Below are 17,659 nucleotides of genomic sequence, written 5' to 3'. Positions count from 1 at the left end.
AGGGGTTGTCAAGACCATCAGAAAACACAGTATTTTCTGTTGGTTATGGGGGTTCTGTGTGGGAAGTTTGGCCAAATTCTATCGTTGTTGGGGTTCAGAATCCTCTTTGATTGAAGTTGAACTATAAATCCCAGCAACTGCAACTCCCAAATGCCAAGTCTATTTTCCTCAAACTCCACCAATGTTCACATTTGGGTGTATTAAGTATTCATGCCAAGTTTGGTCCAGATCCATCACTGTTTGAGTCCACAGTGCTCTCTGAATGTAGGTGAACTACAACTCCAAAACTCAAGGTCAGTGCCCTCCAAACCCTTTCAGTATTTTCTATTGCTCATGGGAGTTCTGTGAGCCAAGTTTGGTTCAATTCCATTGTTGGTGGAGTTTAGAATGATTGTAGATGAACTATAAATCCCAACAAATCCGCCTCAACACCACCAGTATTCAAATTTGGTATTTGTGCCAAATTTGGTGCAGTGAATGAAAATACATCCTGCATATCAGTTATTTACATTACGATTCATAACAGTTGCAAAATTATAGTTATGAAGTAGCAATGGAAATAATGTTATGGTTAGGGGTCACCACAACATGAAGAACTGTATTAAGGGATCACGACATGAGGAAGGCTGGGAAACACTGATTTAGGACAACCTTATTCGTATTCATCAGGTATAATTTTCAGATAACAGGAAATTAGCATGGAATACTTCTTTGCAATAAAAAACGTGCTGACCTAAAGGTTGGCAGTTCAAAGCCACGGGCTCTTGCTGTTATCCCTAGGTAAAGGTAAAGGTAGTCCCCTGACAGTCATGTCTGACTCTGTGGGGTGGTGCTCATCTCCATTTCTAAGCCGAAGAGCCAGTGTTGTCCGTAGACACCTCCAAGGTCATGTGGCCAGCATGACTGCATGGAGCGCCGTTACCTTCCTGCCGGAGCGGTACCTATTGATCTACTCACATTTGCATGTTTTCGAACTGCTAGGTTGGCAGAAGCTAGGGCTGACAGCGGAAGCTCACGCCGCTCCCCGGAATCGAACCTGCGAACTTTCGATCAACAAGCTCAGCAGCTCAGTGCTTTAACCCACTGCGCCACCGGGGGCTCCTGCTGTTATCCCTAGCTTCTGCCAAACTAGCAGTTCGCAAACATGCAAATGTGGGTAGATCAATAGGTACCGCTTTGGTGGAAAGGTAATAAAGCCACCCATGCATCCATGCCAGCAACATGACTAGGTGTCTGCAGACAACAGTGCTCCTCGGCTTGGAAATGGAAGAAGAGCACCTCCCCAAGGCCAGAGTTGATCACCGCCTCTAGAAAGCTGGAGATGAAAGCGGAAGCCTTTACTTAGTTCTGTGTATTTATATAGCATGGTTATTCCACTGTATTAAAAGGCATTGAATGTTTACCTATCTGTGTTTGTTGGAATCTGCTCTGAGTCCCCTCTGGGAGACAGAATGGAATATAAATAATGTGTTATTATTATGGATTGCTGTGAGTTTTCCTGGCTGTATGGCCATGTTCCAGAAGCATTCTCTCCCGACATTTCACCCACATCTATGGCAGGAATCCTCAGAGGTTGAGGGGTCTGTTGGAAACTAAGTAAGTGACGTTTATATATCTGTGGAATGTCCTGGATGGGGGAAAGAACTCTTGTCTGCTTGAGGCAAGTGTGAATGTTGCAATTGGCTAGCTTGATTAAGGAGAGGCTTAAGGAGCTGGGCATGTTTAGCCTGAAGAAGAGAAGGCTGAGAGGAGATATGATAGCCATGTATAAATATGTGAAAGGAAACCACAGGGAGGAGGGAGCAAGCTTGTTTTCTGCTTCCCTGGAGACTAGGACGCGAAACAATGGCTTCAAACTACAAGACAGGAGATTTCATCTGAACATGAGGAAGAACTTCCTGACTGTGAGAGCCGTTCAGCAGTGAAACTCTCTGCCTCGGAGTGTGGTGGAGGCTCCTTCTTTGGAAGCTTTTAAACAGAGGCTGGATGGCCATCTGTCACGGGTGATTTGAATGCAATATTCCTGCTTCTTGGCAGGGGGTTGGACTGGATGGCCCATGAGGTCTCTTCCAACTGTTTGATTCTATGATTCTATTATTAGCATTTAATAGCCTGCAGTTTCAAGGTCTGGCTGGTTGTGGCTGGGGAAATCCTTTGTTGGGAGGTGTTAACTGGCCTTGATTGATTCTTGTCGGGAATTCCCCTGCTTTTTGAGTCTTGTTCCTTATTTACTGTTCTGATTTTAGAGGAATGCCTTATCAGAAGTTCTTTCAAGCTCTTTGCTCATAAATCTCTGTGCTTTTCCTAACTATCCTGACAGATTGAGAAAACAACTTCCTATTCTCTTTACATCCTTTTGCAAATAGGAACAGAAATGTACAATCACAGCTCCATCACCGGCATCACAGGCGATTACTCATGATTGTCTTTCAAGGGTAGAGTCATACCTTGTTAATGAAGCTGTGATAAAGAAGGCTCATTTTGCAAAATCTTTTCATGCTTGCCTCACCCTCCCTTTCTTTCTTATTCTCTAACTCGCATTTTAGCACCTTTGAGTTGCAGTCAGACTTGCACACCGTTCTTGGACACACTGACTTATTCATTCTGGCGTCGCTCATTGCCGGTCATCTCCCAGGTGAACTGGTCAGACCAGAAATGTGGGCATTTTATGACTATCCATAGCCCCAGAATACAAGAAACATGTGAGCCGTTCCTCTCTAGGGAAAGCCTTGAATGCTCATTGCCCTTCTGCATCCAGAGACTTCATGTGCTTGCTGTTGAAAGCAAGTAAACAACACCTGTGACATTCCTCTTGCAGTACTGAGTTTATTTATTATACTTAAAAACCTGCCAAGGAATCAAAGTTTGCTGGCCCGTACTTGGTTTTCCTTGTTTATGGTGGCCATCCAGTCCAACCCTATGCCAAGAAGCAGGAAAACAGCATTCAAAGCACCCCTGACAGATGGCCATCCAGCCTCTGTTTAAAAGCCTCCAAAGAAGGAGCCTCCACCGGGCAGAAATGGGTGGAAAAGGTTTAAGAAGCCCCATTCTAGAGGACCTATATATTCCTAGTGGTTTTTACTCAGTTTAAAAAGATATAACACTTTTAATCAAGTCCACAAAAGTCAAAAACATAAACAGGGAGAGGCGATTGTACTGAAGGACAGACAAGCTAAGTCAATCTGTAGGCAAGGACAACCTTCCTCTGAATAAATCTTGCTGAGAGAGCCCTATGACATGGTTGCCAAAAAACAGAGCTAACTTCAAGACACAACAAACAACATGAAAACTGAACGGTCATTGTATTACAATGTCAAACCGGATGGCTTACCATGTCAGAAGCAAATTGAGAGTACAGTTGTAATGTATTCAAAAACACAAAGTTAAAAACTTGGCATTATCCTGAAAAGATTCATTGGTTGGCTTGTTTGCTTGTTTGTTTGCTTGCTGCAAGTTGCTTCTGGTGTGAGAGAATCAGCCATCTACAAAGATGTTGCCCAGGGGATGCCCAGATATGTTATGATCCTGCAGGGAGGCTTATAGGATCAAAGAACCATAGAGTTGAAAGAGACCTCATGGGCCATCCAGTCTAACCCCCCGCCAAGAGGCAGAAAAATCGTATTCAAAGCACCCCCAACAGATGGCCATCCAGTCTCTGTTTAAAAGCCTCCAAAGAAGGAGACTCCAGCACACTCCAGGGCAGAGAATTCCACTGCTGAACAGCATTCACAGTTAGGAAGTCCTTCCTCATATTCAGGTGGAATCTCCTTTCCTGTAATTTGAAGCCATAGTTCTCTCATGTCAAGGAGCCCCTGGTGGCACAATATGCCAGTAGGACATGAGACTGACAGGTTGGAGGTTCAAATCTGGGGAGACGCAGATGAGCTCCCTCTGTCAGCTCCAGCTCCCCATGCAGGGACATGAGAGAAGGGTCCTACAAGGATGGTGAAACATCAAAAAAGAAACATTTGGACGTCTCCTGGGCAACGTCCTTGCAGAAGGCCAATTTTTTCACACCAGGAGCGACTTGCAGTCTCAAGTCGCTCCTGACATGAATAAAAAAAAGGGTAAACACCAAAGAGCACCAACAGCTATGTAAAAATATTACAATTGACCCATTCTCCACCCATTGACTGAACCATAAGGCTAATGTGACATCTCTGCCTTTGTTGTTGTTGTTCATTCGTTCAGTCGTCTCCGACTCTTCGTGACCTCATGGACCAGCCCACGCCAGAGCTCCCTGTCGGCCATCACCACCCCCAGCTCCTTCAAGGTCAGTCCAGTCACTTCAAGGATGCCATCCATCCATCTTGCCCTTGGTCGGCCCCTCTTCCTTTTGCCTTCCACTTTCCCCAGCATAATTGTCTTCTCTAGGCTTTCCTGTCTCCTCATGATGTGGCCAAAGTACTTCAACTTTGTCTCTAGTATCCTTCCCTCCAGTGAGCAGTCGGGCTTTATTTCCTGGAGGATGGACTGGTTGGATCTTCTCGCAGTCCAAGGCACTCTCAGAACTTTCCTCCAACACCACAGCTCAAAAGCATCTATCTTCCTTCGCTCAGCCTTCCCTAAGGTCCAGCTCTCACATCCGTAGGTTACTACAGGGAAGACCATGGCTTTGACTAGGCGGATCTTTGTTGCCAGTCTGATGTCTCTACTCTTGACTATTTTATCGAGACTGGACATTGCTCTCCTCCCAAGAAGTAAGCGTCTTCTGATTTCCTGGCCACAGTCTGCATCTGCAGTAATCTTTGCGCCTAGAAATACAAAGTCTGTCACGGCCTCCACATTTTCTCCCTCTATTTCCCAGTTGTCAATCATTCTTGTTGCCATAATCTTGGTTTTTTTTATGTTTAGCTGCAATCCAGCTTTTGCACTTTCTTCTTTCACCTTGATTAGAAGGCTCCTCAGCTCCTCCTCGCTTTCGGCCATCAGAGTGGTGTCATCTGCATATCTGAGGTTGTTAATGTTTCTTCCAGCAATTTTCACCCCAGCTTTGCATTCATCCAGCCCCGCACATCGCATGATGTGTTCTGCATACAAGTTAAAAAGGTTGGGTGAGAGTATGCAGCCTTGCCGGATGCCTTTCCCAATCTTCAACCAGTCTGTTGTTCCGTGGCCTTAGGGGTATATAATTTTTAGTATTTTGAGCTATTCTTGGTTGAATCCACGGATACAGAACTGGTGGACAAGGAGGGCTAATGGTGCAAGTGAAGTTTTTTTCTGTTTAAAGACATGCAGGGCAAATGGTTTTGTTTCTTTCTGGCTATCCAGTAAAATAAGCCTTGTTTTGTCCTTGATTGCTTTACAGGCTTCCAGAAAAGGTTTCTTCCTCCTTGGCTTTCTTTCCAACATTTCCTTGTTCTGACGCAGGACAAAAATAGGTAAATATCCGCCTTCACTTCTTTCTTTCTTTGCCTTTCTTGGGCTGTGCCCTTCTGATAAAACATACCAACCTGGGCCGTTCCTCTGCCCTTTCAGTCATCACATTTATTACAGAAGTCCATTTGTCTAAGCCAATTTGCATCACCTATGCTCATGAATTAGCATGTGGAAAATTTTATACAGATCTATACTGTGACTATTATCTGTTTTCGATAGCTATGCAAATTTGCCTCTTCTCTGTGTCTCTAGAGCAGTGTGAAACAAGCCACCTACATCTTTAGTAGTATAAATACAACCTCCTGATCTGTGGAGACATTCCTGGATAATCCTCTGACTTCCCCCTGTTTCAACTGCTTCTCCTAGAAGGGAACCCAAAGGTCATCCAGCTGAACCCCGTTCAGCCATGCAGAACACAATAAAGTCACCTTCAGCCACTGGCATTGGCTGGGAGACCCCATCACACTCCCAGTGAGCATTTCCCACAGGCAAACAGCTCTTGCCCTCAGGAAATTTTTTCCTAACGTTTACATGAAATCTGGAAACTATTCCCTATGAGAAATGACTTGAAGAGCTGGGTCTGTTTATCCTGCAGAAGAGAAGGTTGAGGAAACATGACTGCCATATATAAATATGTGTGAGGAAGTCATAGGGAGGAGGGAGCTGGCTTGCTTTCTGCTACCCTGGAAACTAGGATTCAATGGAGCAACAGGTTTAAATGTTAGGAAAAATTATTCCACGTGAACATTACGAAGAACTTCCTGACCGCAAGAAGAGCTGTTCAGCAGTGGAACTTTCTGCCTTGGAGTGTGATGGAAGTTCCTTCTTTGGAGGCTTTCCAACATCCAGTCTCTGCCTCCGAAAAATGCTGCAAATTTATTGGGAAGACAAGTGGACAAATGTCATTTTGCTGGAAGAAGCGAAGACCACCAGCATTGAAGCAATGGTCCTCCACCATCAACTCCGCTGGACCAGCCACGTTGTCCGGATGTCTGACCACAGTCTCCCAAAGCAGTTGCTCTATCCAGAACTCAAGAACAGAAAATGGAATGTTGGAGGGCACAAAAGAGATTTAAAGATGGGATCAAAGCTAACCTTAAAAACTCTGGCATAGACACTGAGAACTGGGAAGCCCTGGCCCTTGAGTGCTCCAGCTGGAGGTCAGCTGTGACCAGCAGTGCAGAATTTGAAGAGGCACGAATGGAGGGGGAAAGAGAGAAACGTGGGAAGAGGAAGGCGCATCAAGCCAACCCTGACCGGGACCGCCTTCCACCTGGATACCGGTGCTCTCACTGTGGGAGAACATGCAGGTCAAGAATAGGGAACCACGGTCACCTATGGACCCACCGCCAGGACACTATACTTGGAGGACCATCATCTTCGGACTACGAGGGATCTCCTAAGTAAGTAAGGATGGCCATCTATCAGGGATGCTTTCATTGTGCTTTTCCTGCATGGCAGAAGTGGTTGGACTAGGTGGTCCAACTCTTCTATTCTATGATTCGTTTTTTACTGCCATTTGAATCCATTGCTCCATTTTGTCCTCGTTTCCAAAGCAGCAGAGAACAAGAATACCCGCTCCCATTTTCTTCCTCTTTCTCTCCTTTTATGCTCATCGTACTTGCACTGCTGCAAACTGAGTTCAAAGTGCCAACGTGAATAATTTCAGCCAGAGAGACAAGAGACAATGTGGGGAAATTTTACCCTTCTCAGTAGGCTCAGATAAAAGCAAACCACTATAGCTTCTCCTTCCTCCTTCCTTGGGAATACCTTTTACCATCGTGACCACCCTCTGGTGCTGCTTGACCACCTTTGATCTACTTTTTCGTACATGAAATGTTGCAGGGTATGGATATCTTATTTGCAAAGGCAGACTGCCACTTTCTTCTCCATAAGGGCAGGACAGAAAATAGAGAAATTGGTGACACACTTTCTCTCCCTCACAATCCAAAATTGGGCCACATTTAGCCTCCCTGAGTTCTTTTTGATATCCTGTCCGAAGATCATCCCGGGGAGGCCCTGCTCTCGATCCCACCCCCCTCGCAGGCGCGACTGGTGGGGACGAGACATAGGGCCTTCTTGGCGGTGGCCCCTTGGCTTTGGAACTCCCTTCCCAGGAAAATTAGATCAGCCCCCTCCCTCCTGACCTTCTGGAAGAAGCTAAATCCTGGTTGTGGGACCAAGCGTTTGCACAATGATTCCCAGAGAACTACAATTTCTCAATGCAATAATGAACAAGGACAATTGGGATGGCTCCTGGAATATGCTTTTGGACTGTGTGATTTTAAATAATTATTTTAAGTGATATGTTTTAATTATGAGATTTTAAAGTCTATGTTGTTTATTTTTATATGTATTAAAGGCATAGAATTGTGCTTCTGTTGTGTGCCACCCTGAGTCCCCTTCGACGTGCGAAGGGTAGAATATAAATGTAGTAAATAAATAAATTAAGTAAATTTGGTCTTCCAGTTGTTTTGGACTTCAGCTCCCAAAAAGTCCAGCCAGCTTTCCAGCTGTTAGGAATTGTGGGAGCTGAAGTCCAAAACACCTAAAGGACCAAAGGCTGGGTTAACTGTATATGTTTGGGCTTGGCCCCATGTAAGCCACCCCGAGTCCCTTGGGGAGATGGAGGCGGGGTATAAAAATAAAGTTGTTGTTGTTGTTGTTGTTGTTACCACCACTACGTATGCTTCTTTCTAATGTTCTCTTATGGATTAAACATGAGGTTTTTAAATGCTAATTTTACCATTTAAAATTTCTGGAACTTACCCCCTCTCCCTAGCCAGCATGAATTCTGACAGCTCCCATTAAAAATTAACTTTTCCCAGTGTTGCAGATCCCTGGGAATTGGTTTGGTGTGCCACTTGGCTCCATACAGAGAAGCACACACTGGAAACAGGTCCCAACCCCAAAAAGAATACAAGACTAGATTGAGCCATAGGAAGCATGGTGTAGAACAGGCATTGGCCCTCCAGGTGTATTGGACTACAACTCCCACAATCCCTAACAGCTTCAGGCCCATTCCTTTATCTCCTCAGTCACTAAAAAAGGAATTGTGGGAGTTGTAGTCCAAAACGCCTTGAGGGCTGAAGTTTGCCCATGCCTAGTGTAAAACTTGCCAATATCTTGGACTACAGTGCCCATCCTCCTCATCAGTCTAGTACAGTCTGGTGGGAATTCACAGCAATGGGAACGTACTAGATTGCTTGTGACCTTTGCTGGGGTAATCATCCTGAACCACGCACTTGGCTTTTTCTCCAGAACTCAGATCTCAAGATACCTACTGAAAACTGACGCTAAATCAATTATTGACCAAGGTTGTTCATCTTGTTAATCCATCCAACATGTTTGTTCACTTTCTCTCTCTGTATGTGTGTCTTCCGATTTTCTCATTCCAAATTGCTTATAGGGAAGGAAGTCAGAGATTTGGAGGTTCTCAACCACATTCTCCTTGCAACTTCTGATATTTGGTGGCAAAAAGTGATGAACAAACTGCACCCCATGTTCATAGTGCTGAAATAGGGAACGTTTCGTGCTCTTAGAAACCAAGGTCCCATTCCAAGGAAGTGAGAAAGATGGGGAACAAGTAAACAAGCACAATGTGTTGTTGAAGGCTTTCATGGCCAGAATCACTAAGTTGCAATGAGTTTTGCAGTCTATATGGCCATTTCCCAGAAGCATTCTCTCCTGACATTTCACCACATCTATGGCAGGCATCCTTAGAGGTTGAGATGTCTGTTGGAAACTAGGCAAGTTAGGTTTATATATCTGTGGAATGTCCAGGGTGGGAAAAATAACATTAAATGCTAACCAAGGTGGTCATTTGCTACATTCACACTTGCCTTGAACAGACAAGAGTTCTTTCCCCCACCCTGGACATTCCACAGATATATAAACGTCACTTACTTAGTTTCCAACAGACCCCTCAACTTCTGAGGATTCCTGCCATAGATGTGGGTGAAATGTCGGGAGAGAACGCTTCTGGAACATGGCCAGGCAGCCCAGAAAACTCACAGCAACCCTGTAAACTAGCACACATCACCATCTACAGCAGGGGTCCTCAAACTAAAGCCTAGGGGCTGGATACGGCCCTCCAAGGTCATTTACCCGGCCCTCACTCAGGATCAACCTAAGTCTGAAACGACTTGAAAGCACACAACAACAACAGTCCTATCTCATCGGCCAAAAGCAGGCCCACACTTCCCACTGAAATACTAATAAGTTTATATTTGTTAAAATTGTTCTTCATTTTAATTATTGTATTGTTTTTAAGATGCAATTCCCATCGTCCCCAGTCCACATGGTGGATAGCCAAAAGTGATGGGACCCAAACTGGGTAGATGCTCATACTAAAAGGCATCACCTGGTATATAACAAATTATACTCTGTAACACAATTTTTATTCCTGGATTATAAATGTCATTTCCTAATTGGTTCTATCGTAAAAACATGGAAAAAGTTTATTAAACTGCAAAAAACTTTGTTGTGGTGGGGCATTCTGCAGCCCATTTTGCTATAGTTATTCAATGAATAGTTTTGCTATAGGGTTGTTGTAGGTTATTCGGGCTGTGTAGCCATGTACTAGAAGCATTCACTCCTAACGTTTTGCCTTCATCTACGGCAGGCATCCTCAGAGGTTGTGAGGTCTGTTGAAAACTAGGAAAATGGGGTTTATATATCTGTGAATTTCCCCAGGCAACAACAAAGCTGTTGTTGAAGGCTTTCATGGCCAGAATCATTAGGTTGCGATGAGAATCACTAAATCACTAAAACTGTCAGGCCATCAAAATCACTAAAAACTGCCAGGCCATCAAATGCTAAGCAAGGTGGCCAATTGAAGCACTCACACCAGGCTCCAACAGACAAGAGTTCTTTCTCCCGCCCTGGACATTATTCCACAGATATATAAACTGCACTTGCCTAGTTTCCAACAGACCTCACAATCTCTGAGGATGCCTGCTACAGATGCATGGCCACACAGCCCAGAAAACCTACAACAACCCTGTGATTCCAGCCATGAAATCCTTCGAAAGTTTTGCTATAGTTATTCAATGAATATCTCCTAGAGTCTCAACCAATTCAACCTAGTTTGTGGTAGCCACAAAAATATTTTTTTTTGGAGTATAACAACTACTTTCAAGTAAAGGTAAAGGTTGTCCCCTGACATGAAGTCCAGTCGTGTCCGACTCTGGGGTGTGGTGCTCATCTCCATTTCTCAGCCGAAGAGCCAGCATTGTCTGTAGACACCTCCAAGGTCATGTGGCTGGCATGACTGCATGGAGTGCTCTTACCTTCCTGCTGGAGCGGTACCTTTTGATCTACTCACATTTGCATGATTTCGAGCTGCAAGGTTGACAGAAGCTGGGGTTGACAGCAGAAGCTTATGCTGCTCCCTGGATTCGAACCTGTGATCTTTTGGTCAAGAAGCTTAGCAGCTAAGTGGTTTAACCCACTGAGCATACCACACAATTAAACAGGAAATAACACTTTCAAACCAGGAACAGAAAAAAAATCAAATTTTGTTACATAGTGTTATAGTTGGCCCTCTGTATCCGCAGATTCTCCGTCCATCAATCCAAGGGCTCTTTGAAGGCAACCATAAGGCCAATGTGGACCTCAATGATACCCCCGTCTTAAATAGTCTAAAATTGATGCAAGGGAATAAAAGATACCATAATTTGTTCATTTCGCTTAAAAATGACTTATTAGATTGACAATCATATAGAAATATTTGCTCTAGGAATCTCTAGATCAGTGGTTCTCAACCTTCCTAATGCCACGACCCCTTAATACACTTCCTCATGTTGTGGTGACCCCCAACCATAAAATTAGTTTCATTGCTACTTCGTAACTGTTATTTTGCTGCTGTTATGAATCGTAATGTAAATATCTGATATGCAGGATGTATTTTCATTCACTGGACCAAATTTGGCACAAATACTCAATACACCCAAATTTGAATACTGGTGGGATTGGGGGATGGTACTGATTTTGTCCTGTGGGAGTTGTAGTTGCTGGGATTTATAGTTCACCTACAATCAAAGAGCATTTTGAACTCCACCAACGATGGAATTGAACCAAACTTGGCACACAGAACTCCCATGACCAACAGAAAATACTGGAAGGGTTTGGTGGGCATTGACCTTGAGTTTGGGAGTTGTAGTTCACCTACATCCAGAGAGCACTGTGGACTCAAACAATGATGGATCTGGACCAAACTTGGCACGAATTCTTAATATTCCCAAATGTAAACACTGGTGGAGTTTGGGGAAAATAGAACTTGACATTTGGGAGTTGTAATTGCTGGGATATATAGTTCACCTAAAATCAAAGAGCATTCTGAACCCTACCAACGATTGAATTGGGCCAAACTTCCCACACAGAACCCTCATGGCCAATAGACAATACTGTATTTTCTGGTAGTCTTTGGTGATCCCTCTGACACCCCCTCGCGACCCCTCCAGGGGTCCCGACCCCCAGGTTGAGAAACACTGCTCTAGATTCTCTAGTGTAGGCTTGGGCAAACTTCAGTCCTCTCTGTGTTTTGGATTCCAACTCCCACAATTCCTAACAGTCGGTAAACTGTTAGAAATTGCAGGAGTTGGAGTCCAAAATACCTGGAGGGCCAAAGTTTGCCTATACTGGCTCTAGCACAATTTAAGATTAACTCCTTTCAGAAACTGGCCACAGAGTCACTCTGGAGGACCTATAGATTCTTAGAGAAAACCTGTTAATCAAATTGGCAGTTAAATGGTGTCACGGTGGATTGATTTTGCATATATGCCTAGTTTCCCGAAATACAGCAATGGGGTGTTCACATAGTACTGTGTTTCCTGCAACACACTTTGTTGAGGTTTCAACATAGAATGGGCATAACTTCCTGGTCTCCTGAGCAAGTAAATACAAAAGAGAGTATTCATTTGTTGCATTTTTCCTTTGCAGATAAAAGAGTGAGCATTTATCTGAAAGTGGAAAATCACTCAGCAACTAGAATTATACACAACAGAGAACAAGCATTGCGTAACGGTTGGAGCATTGGATTACAAATTTGGAGACTAGGATTCAGATATCTGCTTAGTCAATGAAACACATTGGGTAACTTTGGTCATGTCACACTCTCTCAGCCTCAGAGGAAGGCAAAGGCAAAGCTCCTCTGAACAAATCTTACCAAGAAAGCACTGCGGTTGGTTCACATTGGGATCGGGATAAATCGAAAAAGACTTGGAAGACACAAAACAACAACGCCATTCTCACTTGCCACCAAGTTGGCTGTGAAAGTTTGTGTTTACTCAGCGCTGCCCAGTACTGAGTCAAGCCTTTTCTTCTTCCTTGTATCCAACATGCAAAGAAAAGCTTATCCAATATGGTTTGGGATTTACATTGCCCTCCATAGACTGTTGGATTGCAAGTCCCAGTACTCCTCACTGCTGGAAATTGCAGTTCAACAATATTTAGAACAGTGTTTCTCAACCTTCCTAATGCCGCGACCCTTTAATACAGTTTCTCTTGTTATGGTGACTCCCAAACATAACATTATTTTTGTTGCTACTTCAGAACTGTAGTTTTACTACTGTTATGAATTGTAATGTAAATATCTGATGTGCAGGATGTATTTTGATTCACTGGACCAATTTTGGCACAAATACCCAATACGTCCAAATTTGAATAGTGGTGGGGTTGGTGGAGTGATTGATGTTGTCATTTGGGAGTTGTAGTTGCTAGGATTTATAGTTCATCTACAATCAAAGAGCATTCTGAACTCCACCAACGATGGAATTGAATCAAACTTGGCACACAGAACTCCCATGGCCAACAGAAAATACTGATGGGCATTGACCTTGAGTTTGGGAGTTGTAGTTCACCAACATCCAGAGAGCACTGTGGACTCAAACAATGATGGGTCTGGACCAAACTTGGCATGAATATTCAATTCCTTCCTTCTTCTCCTCTTTCCTTCTTTCCCCCTTTTCTTTTCCTTCTTCTTCCTCTCCTTTCTTTCTTCTCTAGCTCTTTCTTTCTTTCCCTTCCTCTCCTTCGTTCCCTTCCTCCTTCCCTTATTTTCTTCGTCTTCCTTCCTTCCTTCTCTTCCTCTTTCCTTCCTTCCCCCCTTTTCTTTTCCTTCTCCTTTCTCTTCTTTCTTCCTTCTCTACCTCTCCTCCCTTCCATCTCTCTTTCCTTCTTTCCTTCCCTCCCCCTGTCTCTCCTTTGTTCCCTCCCTCCTTTCTTTATTTTCTTTTCTTCCTTCCTTCTCTTCCTCTTACTTCCTTCCCCCTTTTTCTTTTCCTTCCACTTTCTCTGCTTTCTTCCTTCTCTACTTCTTTCCTTCATTCCCTCCCTCCTTCCTTCCCTTATTTTCTTTTCTTCCTTCCTTCCTTCTCTTCCTCCTGCCTTCCTTCCCCTTTTTCTTTTCCTCCTTCCTTCTCTATCTCTTTCCTTCCTTCTCTCTTTCCTTCTTTCCTTCCTCTTTCTCTCCTTCGTTCCCTCCCTCCTTCCTTCCCTTATTTTCTCTTCTTCCTTCCTTCTCTTCCTCTTTCCTTCCCCCTTTTTCTTTTCCTACTTTCTCTCCTTTCTTCCTTCTCTTCCTCTTTCCTTCCCCCTTTTTCTTTTCCTACTTTCTCTCCTTTTTTCCTTCTCTACCTCTTTCCTTCCTTTGCTCCCTCCTTCCTTCCTTTATTTTCTTCTCTTCTTCCTTCCTTCCTTCTCTTCCTCTTTCCATCCTTCCCTCTTTTTCTTCTCTTCTTCCTTCCTTCTCTCCTTTTCCTTTTCCTTCTTCTTTCTCTCCTTTCTTCTTTCTCTACCTCTTTCCTTCGTTCCCTCCCTCCTTCCTTCCCTTATTTTCTTCTCTTCTTCCTTCCTTCGTTCTCTTCCTCTTTCCTTCCTTCCCCCCTTTTCTTTTCCTTCTTCTTTCTCTCCTTTCTTCCTTCTCTACCTCTCTCTTTCCTTCCTCTTCTTCCTTCCTTTTTGTTCTGTTTTATCATTTAGCTTTCCATCATTTAGCTTTTTGGGGGTTTTAAGTCCTTTCTGCCGTATTTTTTTTTGGGGGGGGGGAGGCTTATGAGTGATGGTCACTCATTTATTTATTTATTTACAACATTTTTATGCCACCCTTCTCACCCCGAAGGGGACTTAGACACACACACACACATATACAATCTATATAAATAAAAATGTAATGTTTGTTTGTGGGATTAACAGAACTCAAAAACCACTGGGGGAATTGACACCAAATTTGGACACAAGACACCTAACAACCCAATGTATGTCCTTCACTCATAAAAACACTGAAAAACACAGCAGAAGGGATTTAAAAAGCCCCAAAACGTTAAATGACGAAAAGCTAATTGACAAAACAGAAAAAGGGAAGAAAGCGGGAGGGAAGGGGAAGAAAAGAAAGAAAGAAAAGAAAAGAAAGAGGGAGGGAGGGAAAGAAAGAAGGAAAGTGATAAGGAAGCATGGAAGCCAAGAGAGAAGGAAGGAAGGAAAGAGGTAGAGAAGGAAGAAAGGAGAGAAAGAGGGAGGGAAGGAAAGAAGGAAAGAGCGAAGGAAGAAAAGAGAGACAGCAGAAGAGAAAGAAAAAGGGGGAAGGAAGGAAAGAGATAGAGAAGGATGGAAGAAGAGAAGGAAAGACAGGAAGGAAGGAAGGAAGGAAGGAAGGAAAGAGGAAGTGATGGAAGGAGGGAAAGAAGGAGAGAAAGAGGGAAGGCTGTCCACAGCAACGCGTGGCGGGTACAGCTAGTATATTATATTATTAGTATAGTAAAATGTCAGTATTATATATTGCTATATTGTACTAAACCATTATATTGTAATGTTAGTGATATTACATCTAATATAAAAATAGTAAAGGTAAAGGTAGTCCCCTGACATTAAGTCCAGTCATGTCTGACTCTGGGGTGTGGTGCTCATCTCCATTTCTAAGCCGAAGAGCCAGCGTTGTCCGTAGACACCTCCAAGGTCATGTGGCCGGCATGACTGCATGGAGCACTGTTACCTTCCCGCCGGAGCAGTACCTATTGATCTACTCACATTTGCATGTTTTCTAACTGCTAGGTTGGCAGAATCTAGGGCTGACAGCGGAAGCTCACGCCGCTCCCCGGAATCAAACCTGTGACCTTTCGATCAACAAGCTCAGCAGCTCAGTGCTTTAACCCACTGCGCCACCGGTATTATTAGTAGATTATATTGTATTACTTTATAATATTATAGATATTATATGTATATACAATATATTGGTCCGTTAGGGGTCTAGTGTCCAAATTTCATGTCAATTTGTTTAGTGATTTTTGGGTTATGTTAATCCCACAAAGGAACATTACATTTTGATTTCTATAGGTAGATAATACTCCAGAGGGGCAGGATCAGGATTCAAAAGGACCTCAACAGACTAGAGAGTTGATTGGCCCAAAAGTAACAACAAGGAGAAATGTAAGAGACGCCCTTAGGCACAAAGAAAGGAAATGCCTAGATCCAGGACGGGGGGCACCTGGCTGGACAACCGTCCATGTGAGAAAGACCTTGGGCAACAAGAGTCAAGAGTGTGATGCTGCAGCTCAATAGGCCAAGGCGATTTTGGGCTGCACCCAAAGGATCCAGGGAAGTCACCTTATTCTTCGAAGCTAAGGAAAGTTCAGAGGGGGGTGGACTCACCATAAGGTCCAACGGTGGTGGAGGAAGGAGAATCCGCCCCCTCCTTGCCTCCCATGCCTTCCAGGGAAAGAGAGGGAAAGGCAAGAGGCGAGGGTGGCTCCGAGCATGCCAAGCGGGAAGGAGCTCTGAGCCCGAACGCAGAGCAGCCCAACGATCTGATTTGCAACCTGTTGCTCAGCAGCCGGAGGTTCCTCCCTCTTGGCCTCCCTCCCTCCCGCCGTCGCACCTGCTGGCTGCCCTCACCTGGGCCACGCCCCTTTCCCCAACACAGCTGAGACCAAGCCACGCCCACTCCCCCATCCCCACCCCCAGGTTTCTTCCTCTGAATGAGGATGCATCTACACTCATTTCCATCCAAGGCAGGCATATAGGCAAACTTGGGCCCTCCAGGTGTTTTGGACTTCAACTCCCACAATTCCTAACACAACACAACAGGCTGTTAGGAATTGTGGGAGCAGGCTGTTAGGAATTGTGGGAGTTGAAGTCCAAAACACCTGGAGGGCCCAAGTTTGCCCATGCCTGATCCCAGGGGCCATACATCAGCTTTGTGGTTACCTTTTGCCCATGGATGCAAAGACCCAACTATACATACGGGGGTTGAATGAAAAGTAATGCCTCCACCTTCATAACTCCTCAACAGATGGCAGTACTGGTATGCGACAGGTACTGGCTTGTTCAGTAGACTCTCCTCTACAGTTCCATTTTGGTGGGAAGCCTTAGCACTGAACTGTTGTGTTGTTAAAGTGAGAAGTATGGTACCCTGTGTGGACGGTCAGCCAATGCAACTGAAGCAACGTTCAGTCATTGAATTATTGACAGCAGAAGGTGTCACCCCAAAGGAGATTCATCAGAGGATGCAAGCTGTTTATGGTGATTGTGTTGATGTGAGTACTGTACATCGTTGGGCCGAGTAAGTTTAAAGATTTTGAGGTGACACCTTCTGCTGTCAAAAATTGTACCTTGTCACATTCCCACCACATATGCATATAGGAGCCAGTTTCTCCACATCTGTGCCAACACAATTTTGCAATTAATTTAGTTATTGGGGTTCTATACCATTTGGTCAGTATTTGTGTTTCTCTAGTATGGGGCCATGGTGGTGCAGCAGGTTAAACCGCTAAGCTTCTGAACTTGCTGATCAGAAGGTCAACAGTTCAAATCCATTGATGGGGCAAGCTCCAGTTGTTAGCCCCAGCTTCTGCCAAACTAGTAATTCGAAAAGATACAAATGTGAGTAGATCAATAGGCCTTCTTTGGTGGAAAGGTCAGTGGGAAGATAATGGTGCTCCATGCAGTCATGCTGACCACATGACCTTGGAAGCGTCTAATGACAACGCCGGCTCTTCGGCTTAGAAATGGAGATGAGCACCACCTCCCAGAGTCGGACACAACTAGACTTAATGTTAGGAGAAACCTTTACCTTTATTTATGTTAATTTTTTTTTACTTTGTTGTACTCCACCTCAAGTCACATTCTAGTTTCTGGAAGAGCAAAAAACAAGCGCTGCTCACAGTGGTTGTGCTGGAACTGCATAAGTTCCAGTTCCTTTTGTTAGCCTGACTCATCCACATCTTGAGAGTAGCCATTTTAAAATTAGTTTTATGAGGGTGGAGTTTAAGGAAACCCTTCCTGA

General features: G+C 44.2%; 1 protein-coding gene across 1 annotated transcript in view; it reads right to left on the bottom strand.

Moving 5' to 3' along the window:
* SLC44A4 (solute carrier family 44 member 4) overlaps positions 1-16,169 on the bottom strand; it is a 58,512-nt gene extending 42,343 nt beyond the window's left edge. The window contains exon 1 of the mRNA XM_060759532.2: positions 16,027-16,169. Within this exon, the coding sequence (XP_060615515.2) occupies positions 16,027-16,081 (55 nt within the window). The 5' untranslated portion in view covers positions 16,082-16,169. The remainder of the gene's footprint in view (positions 1-16,026) is intronic.
* Between the last annotated feature and the right edge of the window lie 1,490 nt (positions 16,170-17,659).

The sequence above is a fragment of the Anolis sagrei genome, chromosome 2 (assembly GCF_037176765.1).
Source record: "Anolis sagrei isolate rAnoSag1 chromosome 2, rAnoSag1.mat, whole genome shotgun sequence".
Classification (NCBI taxonomy): Eukaryota; Metazoa; Chordata; class Lepidosauria; order Squamata; family Dactyloidae; genus Anolis; species Anolis sagrei.
This window is presented reverse-complemented; position numbering and strand designations above follow the sequence as displayed.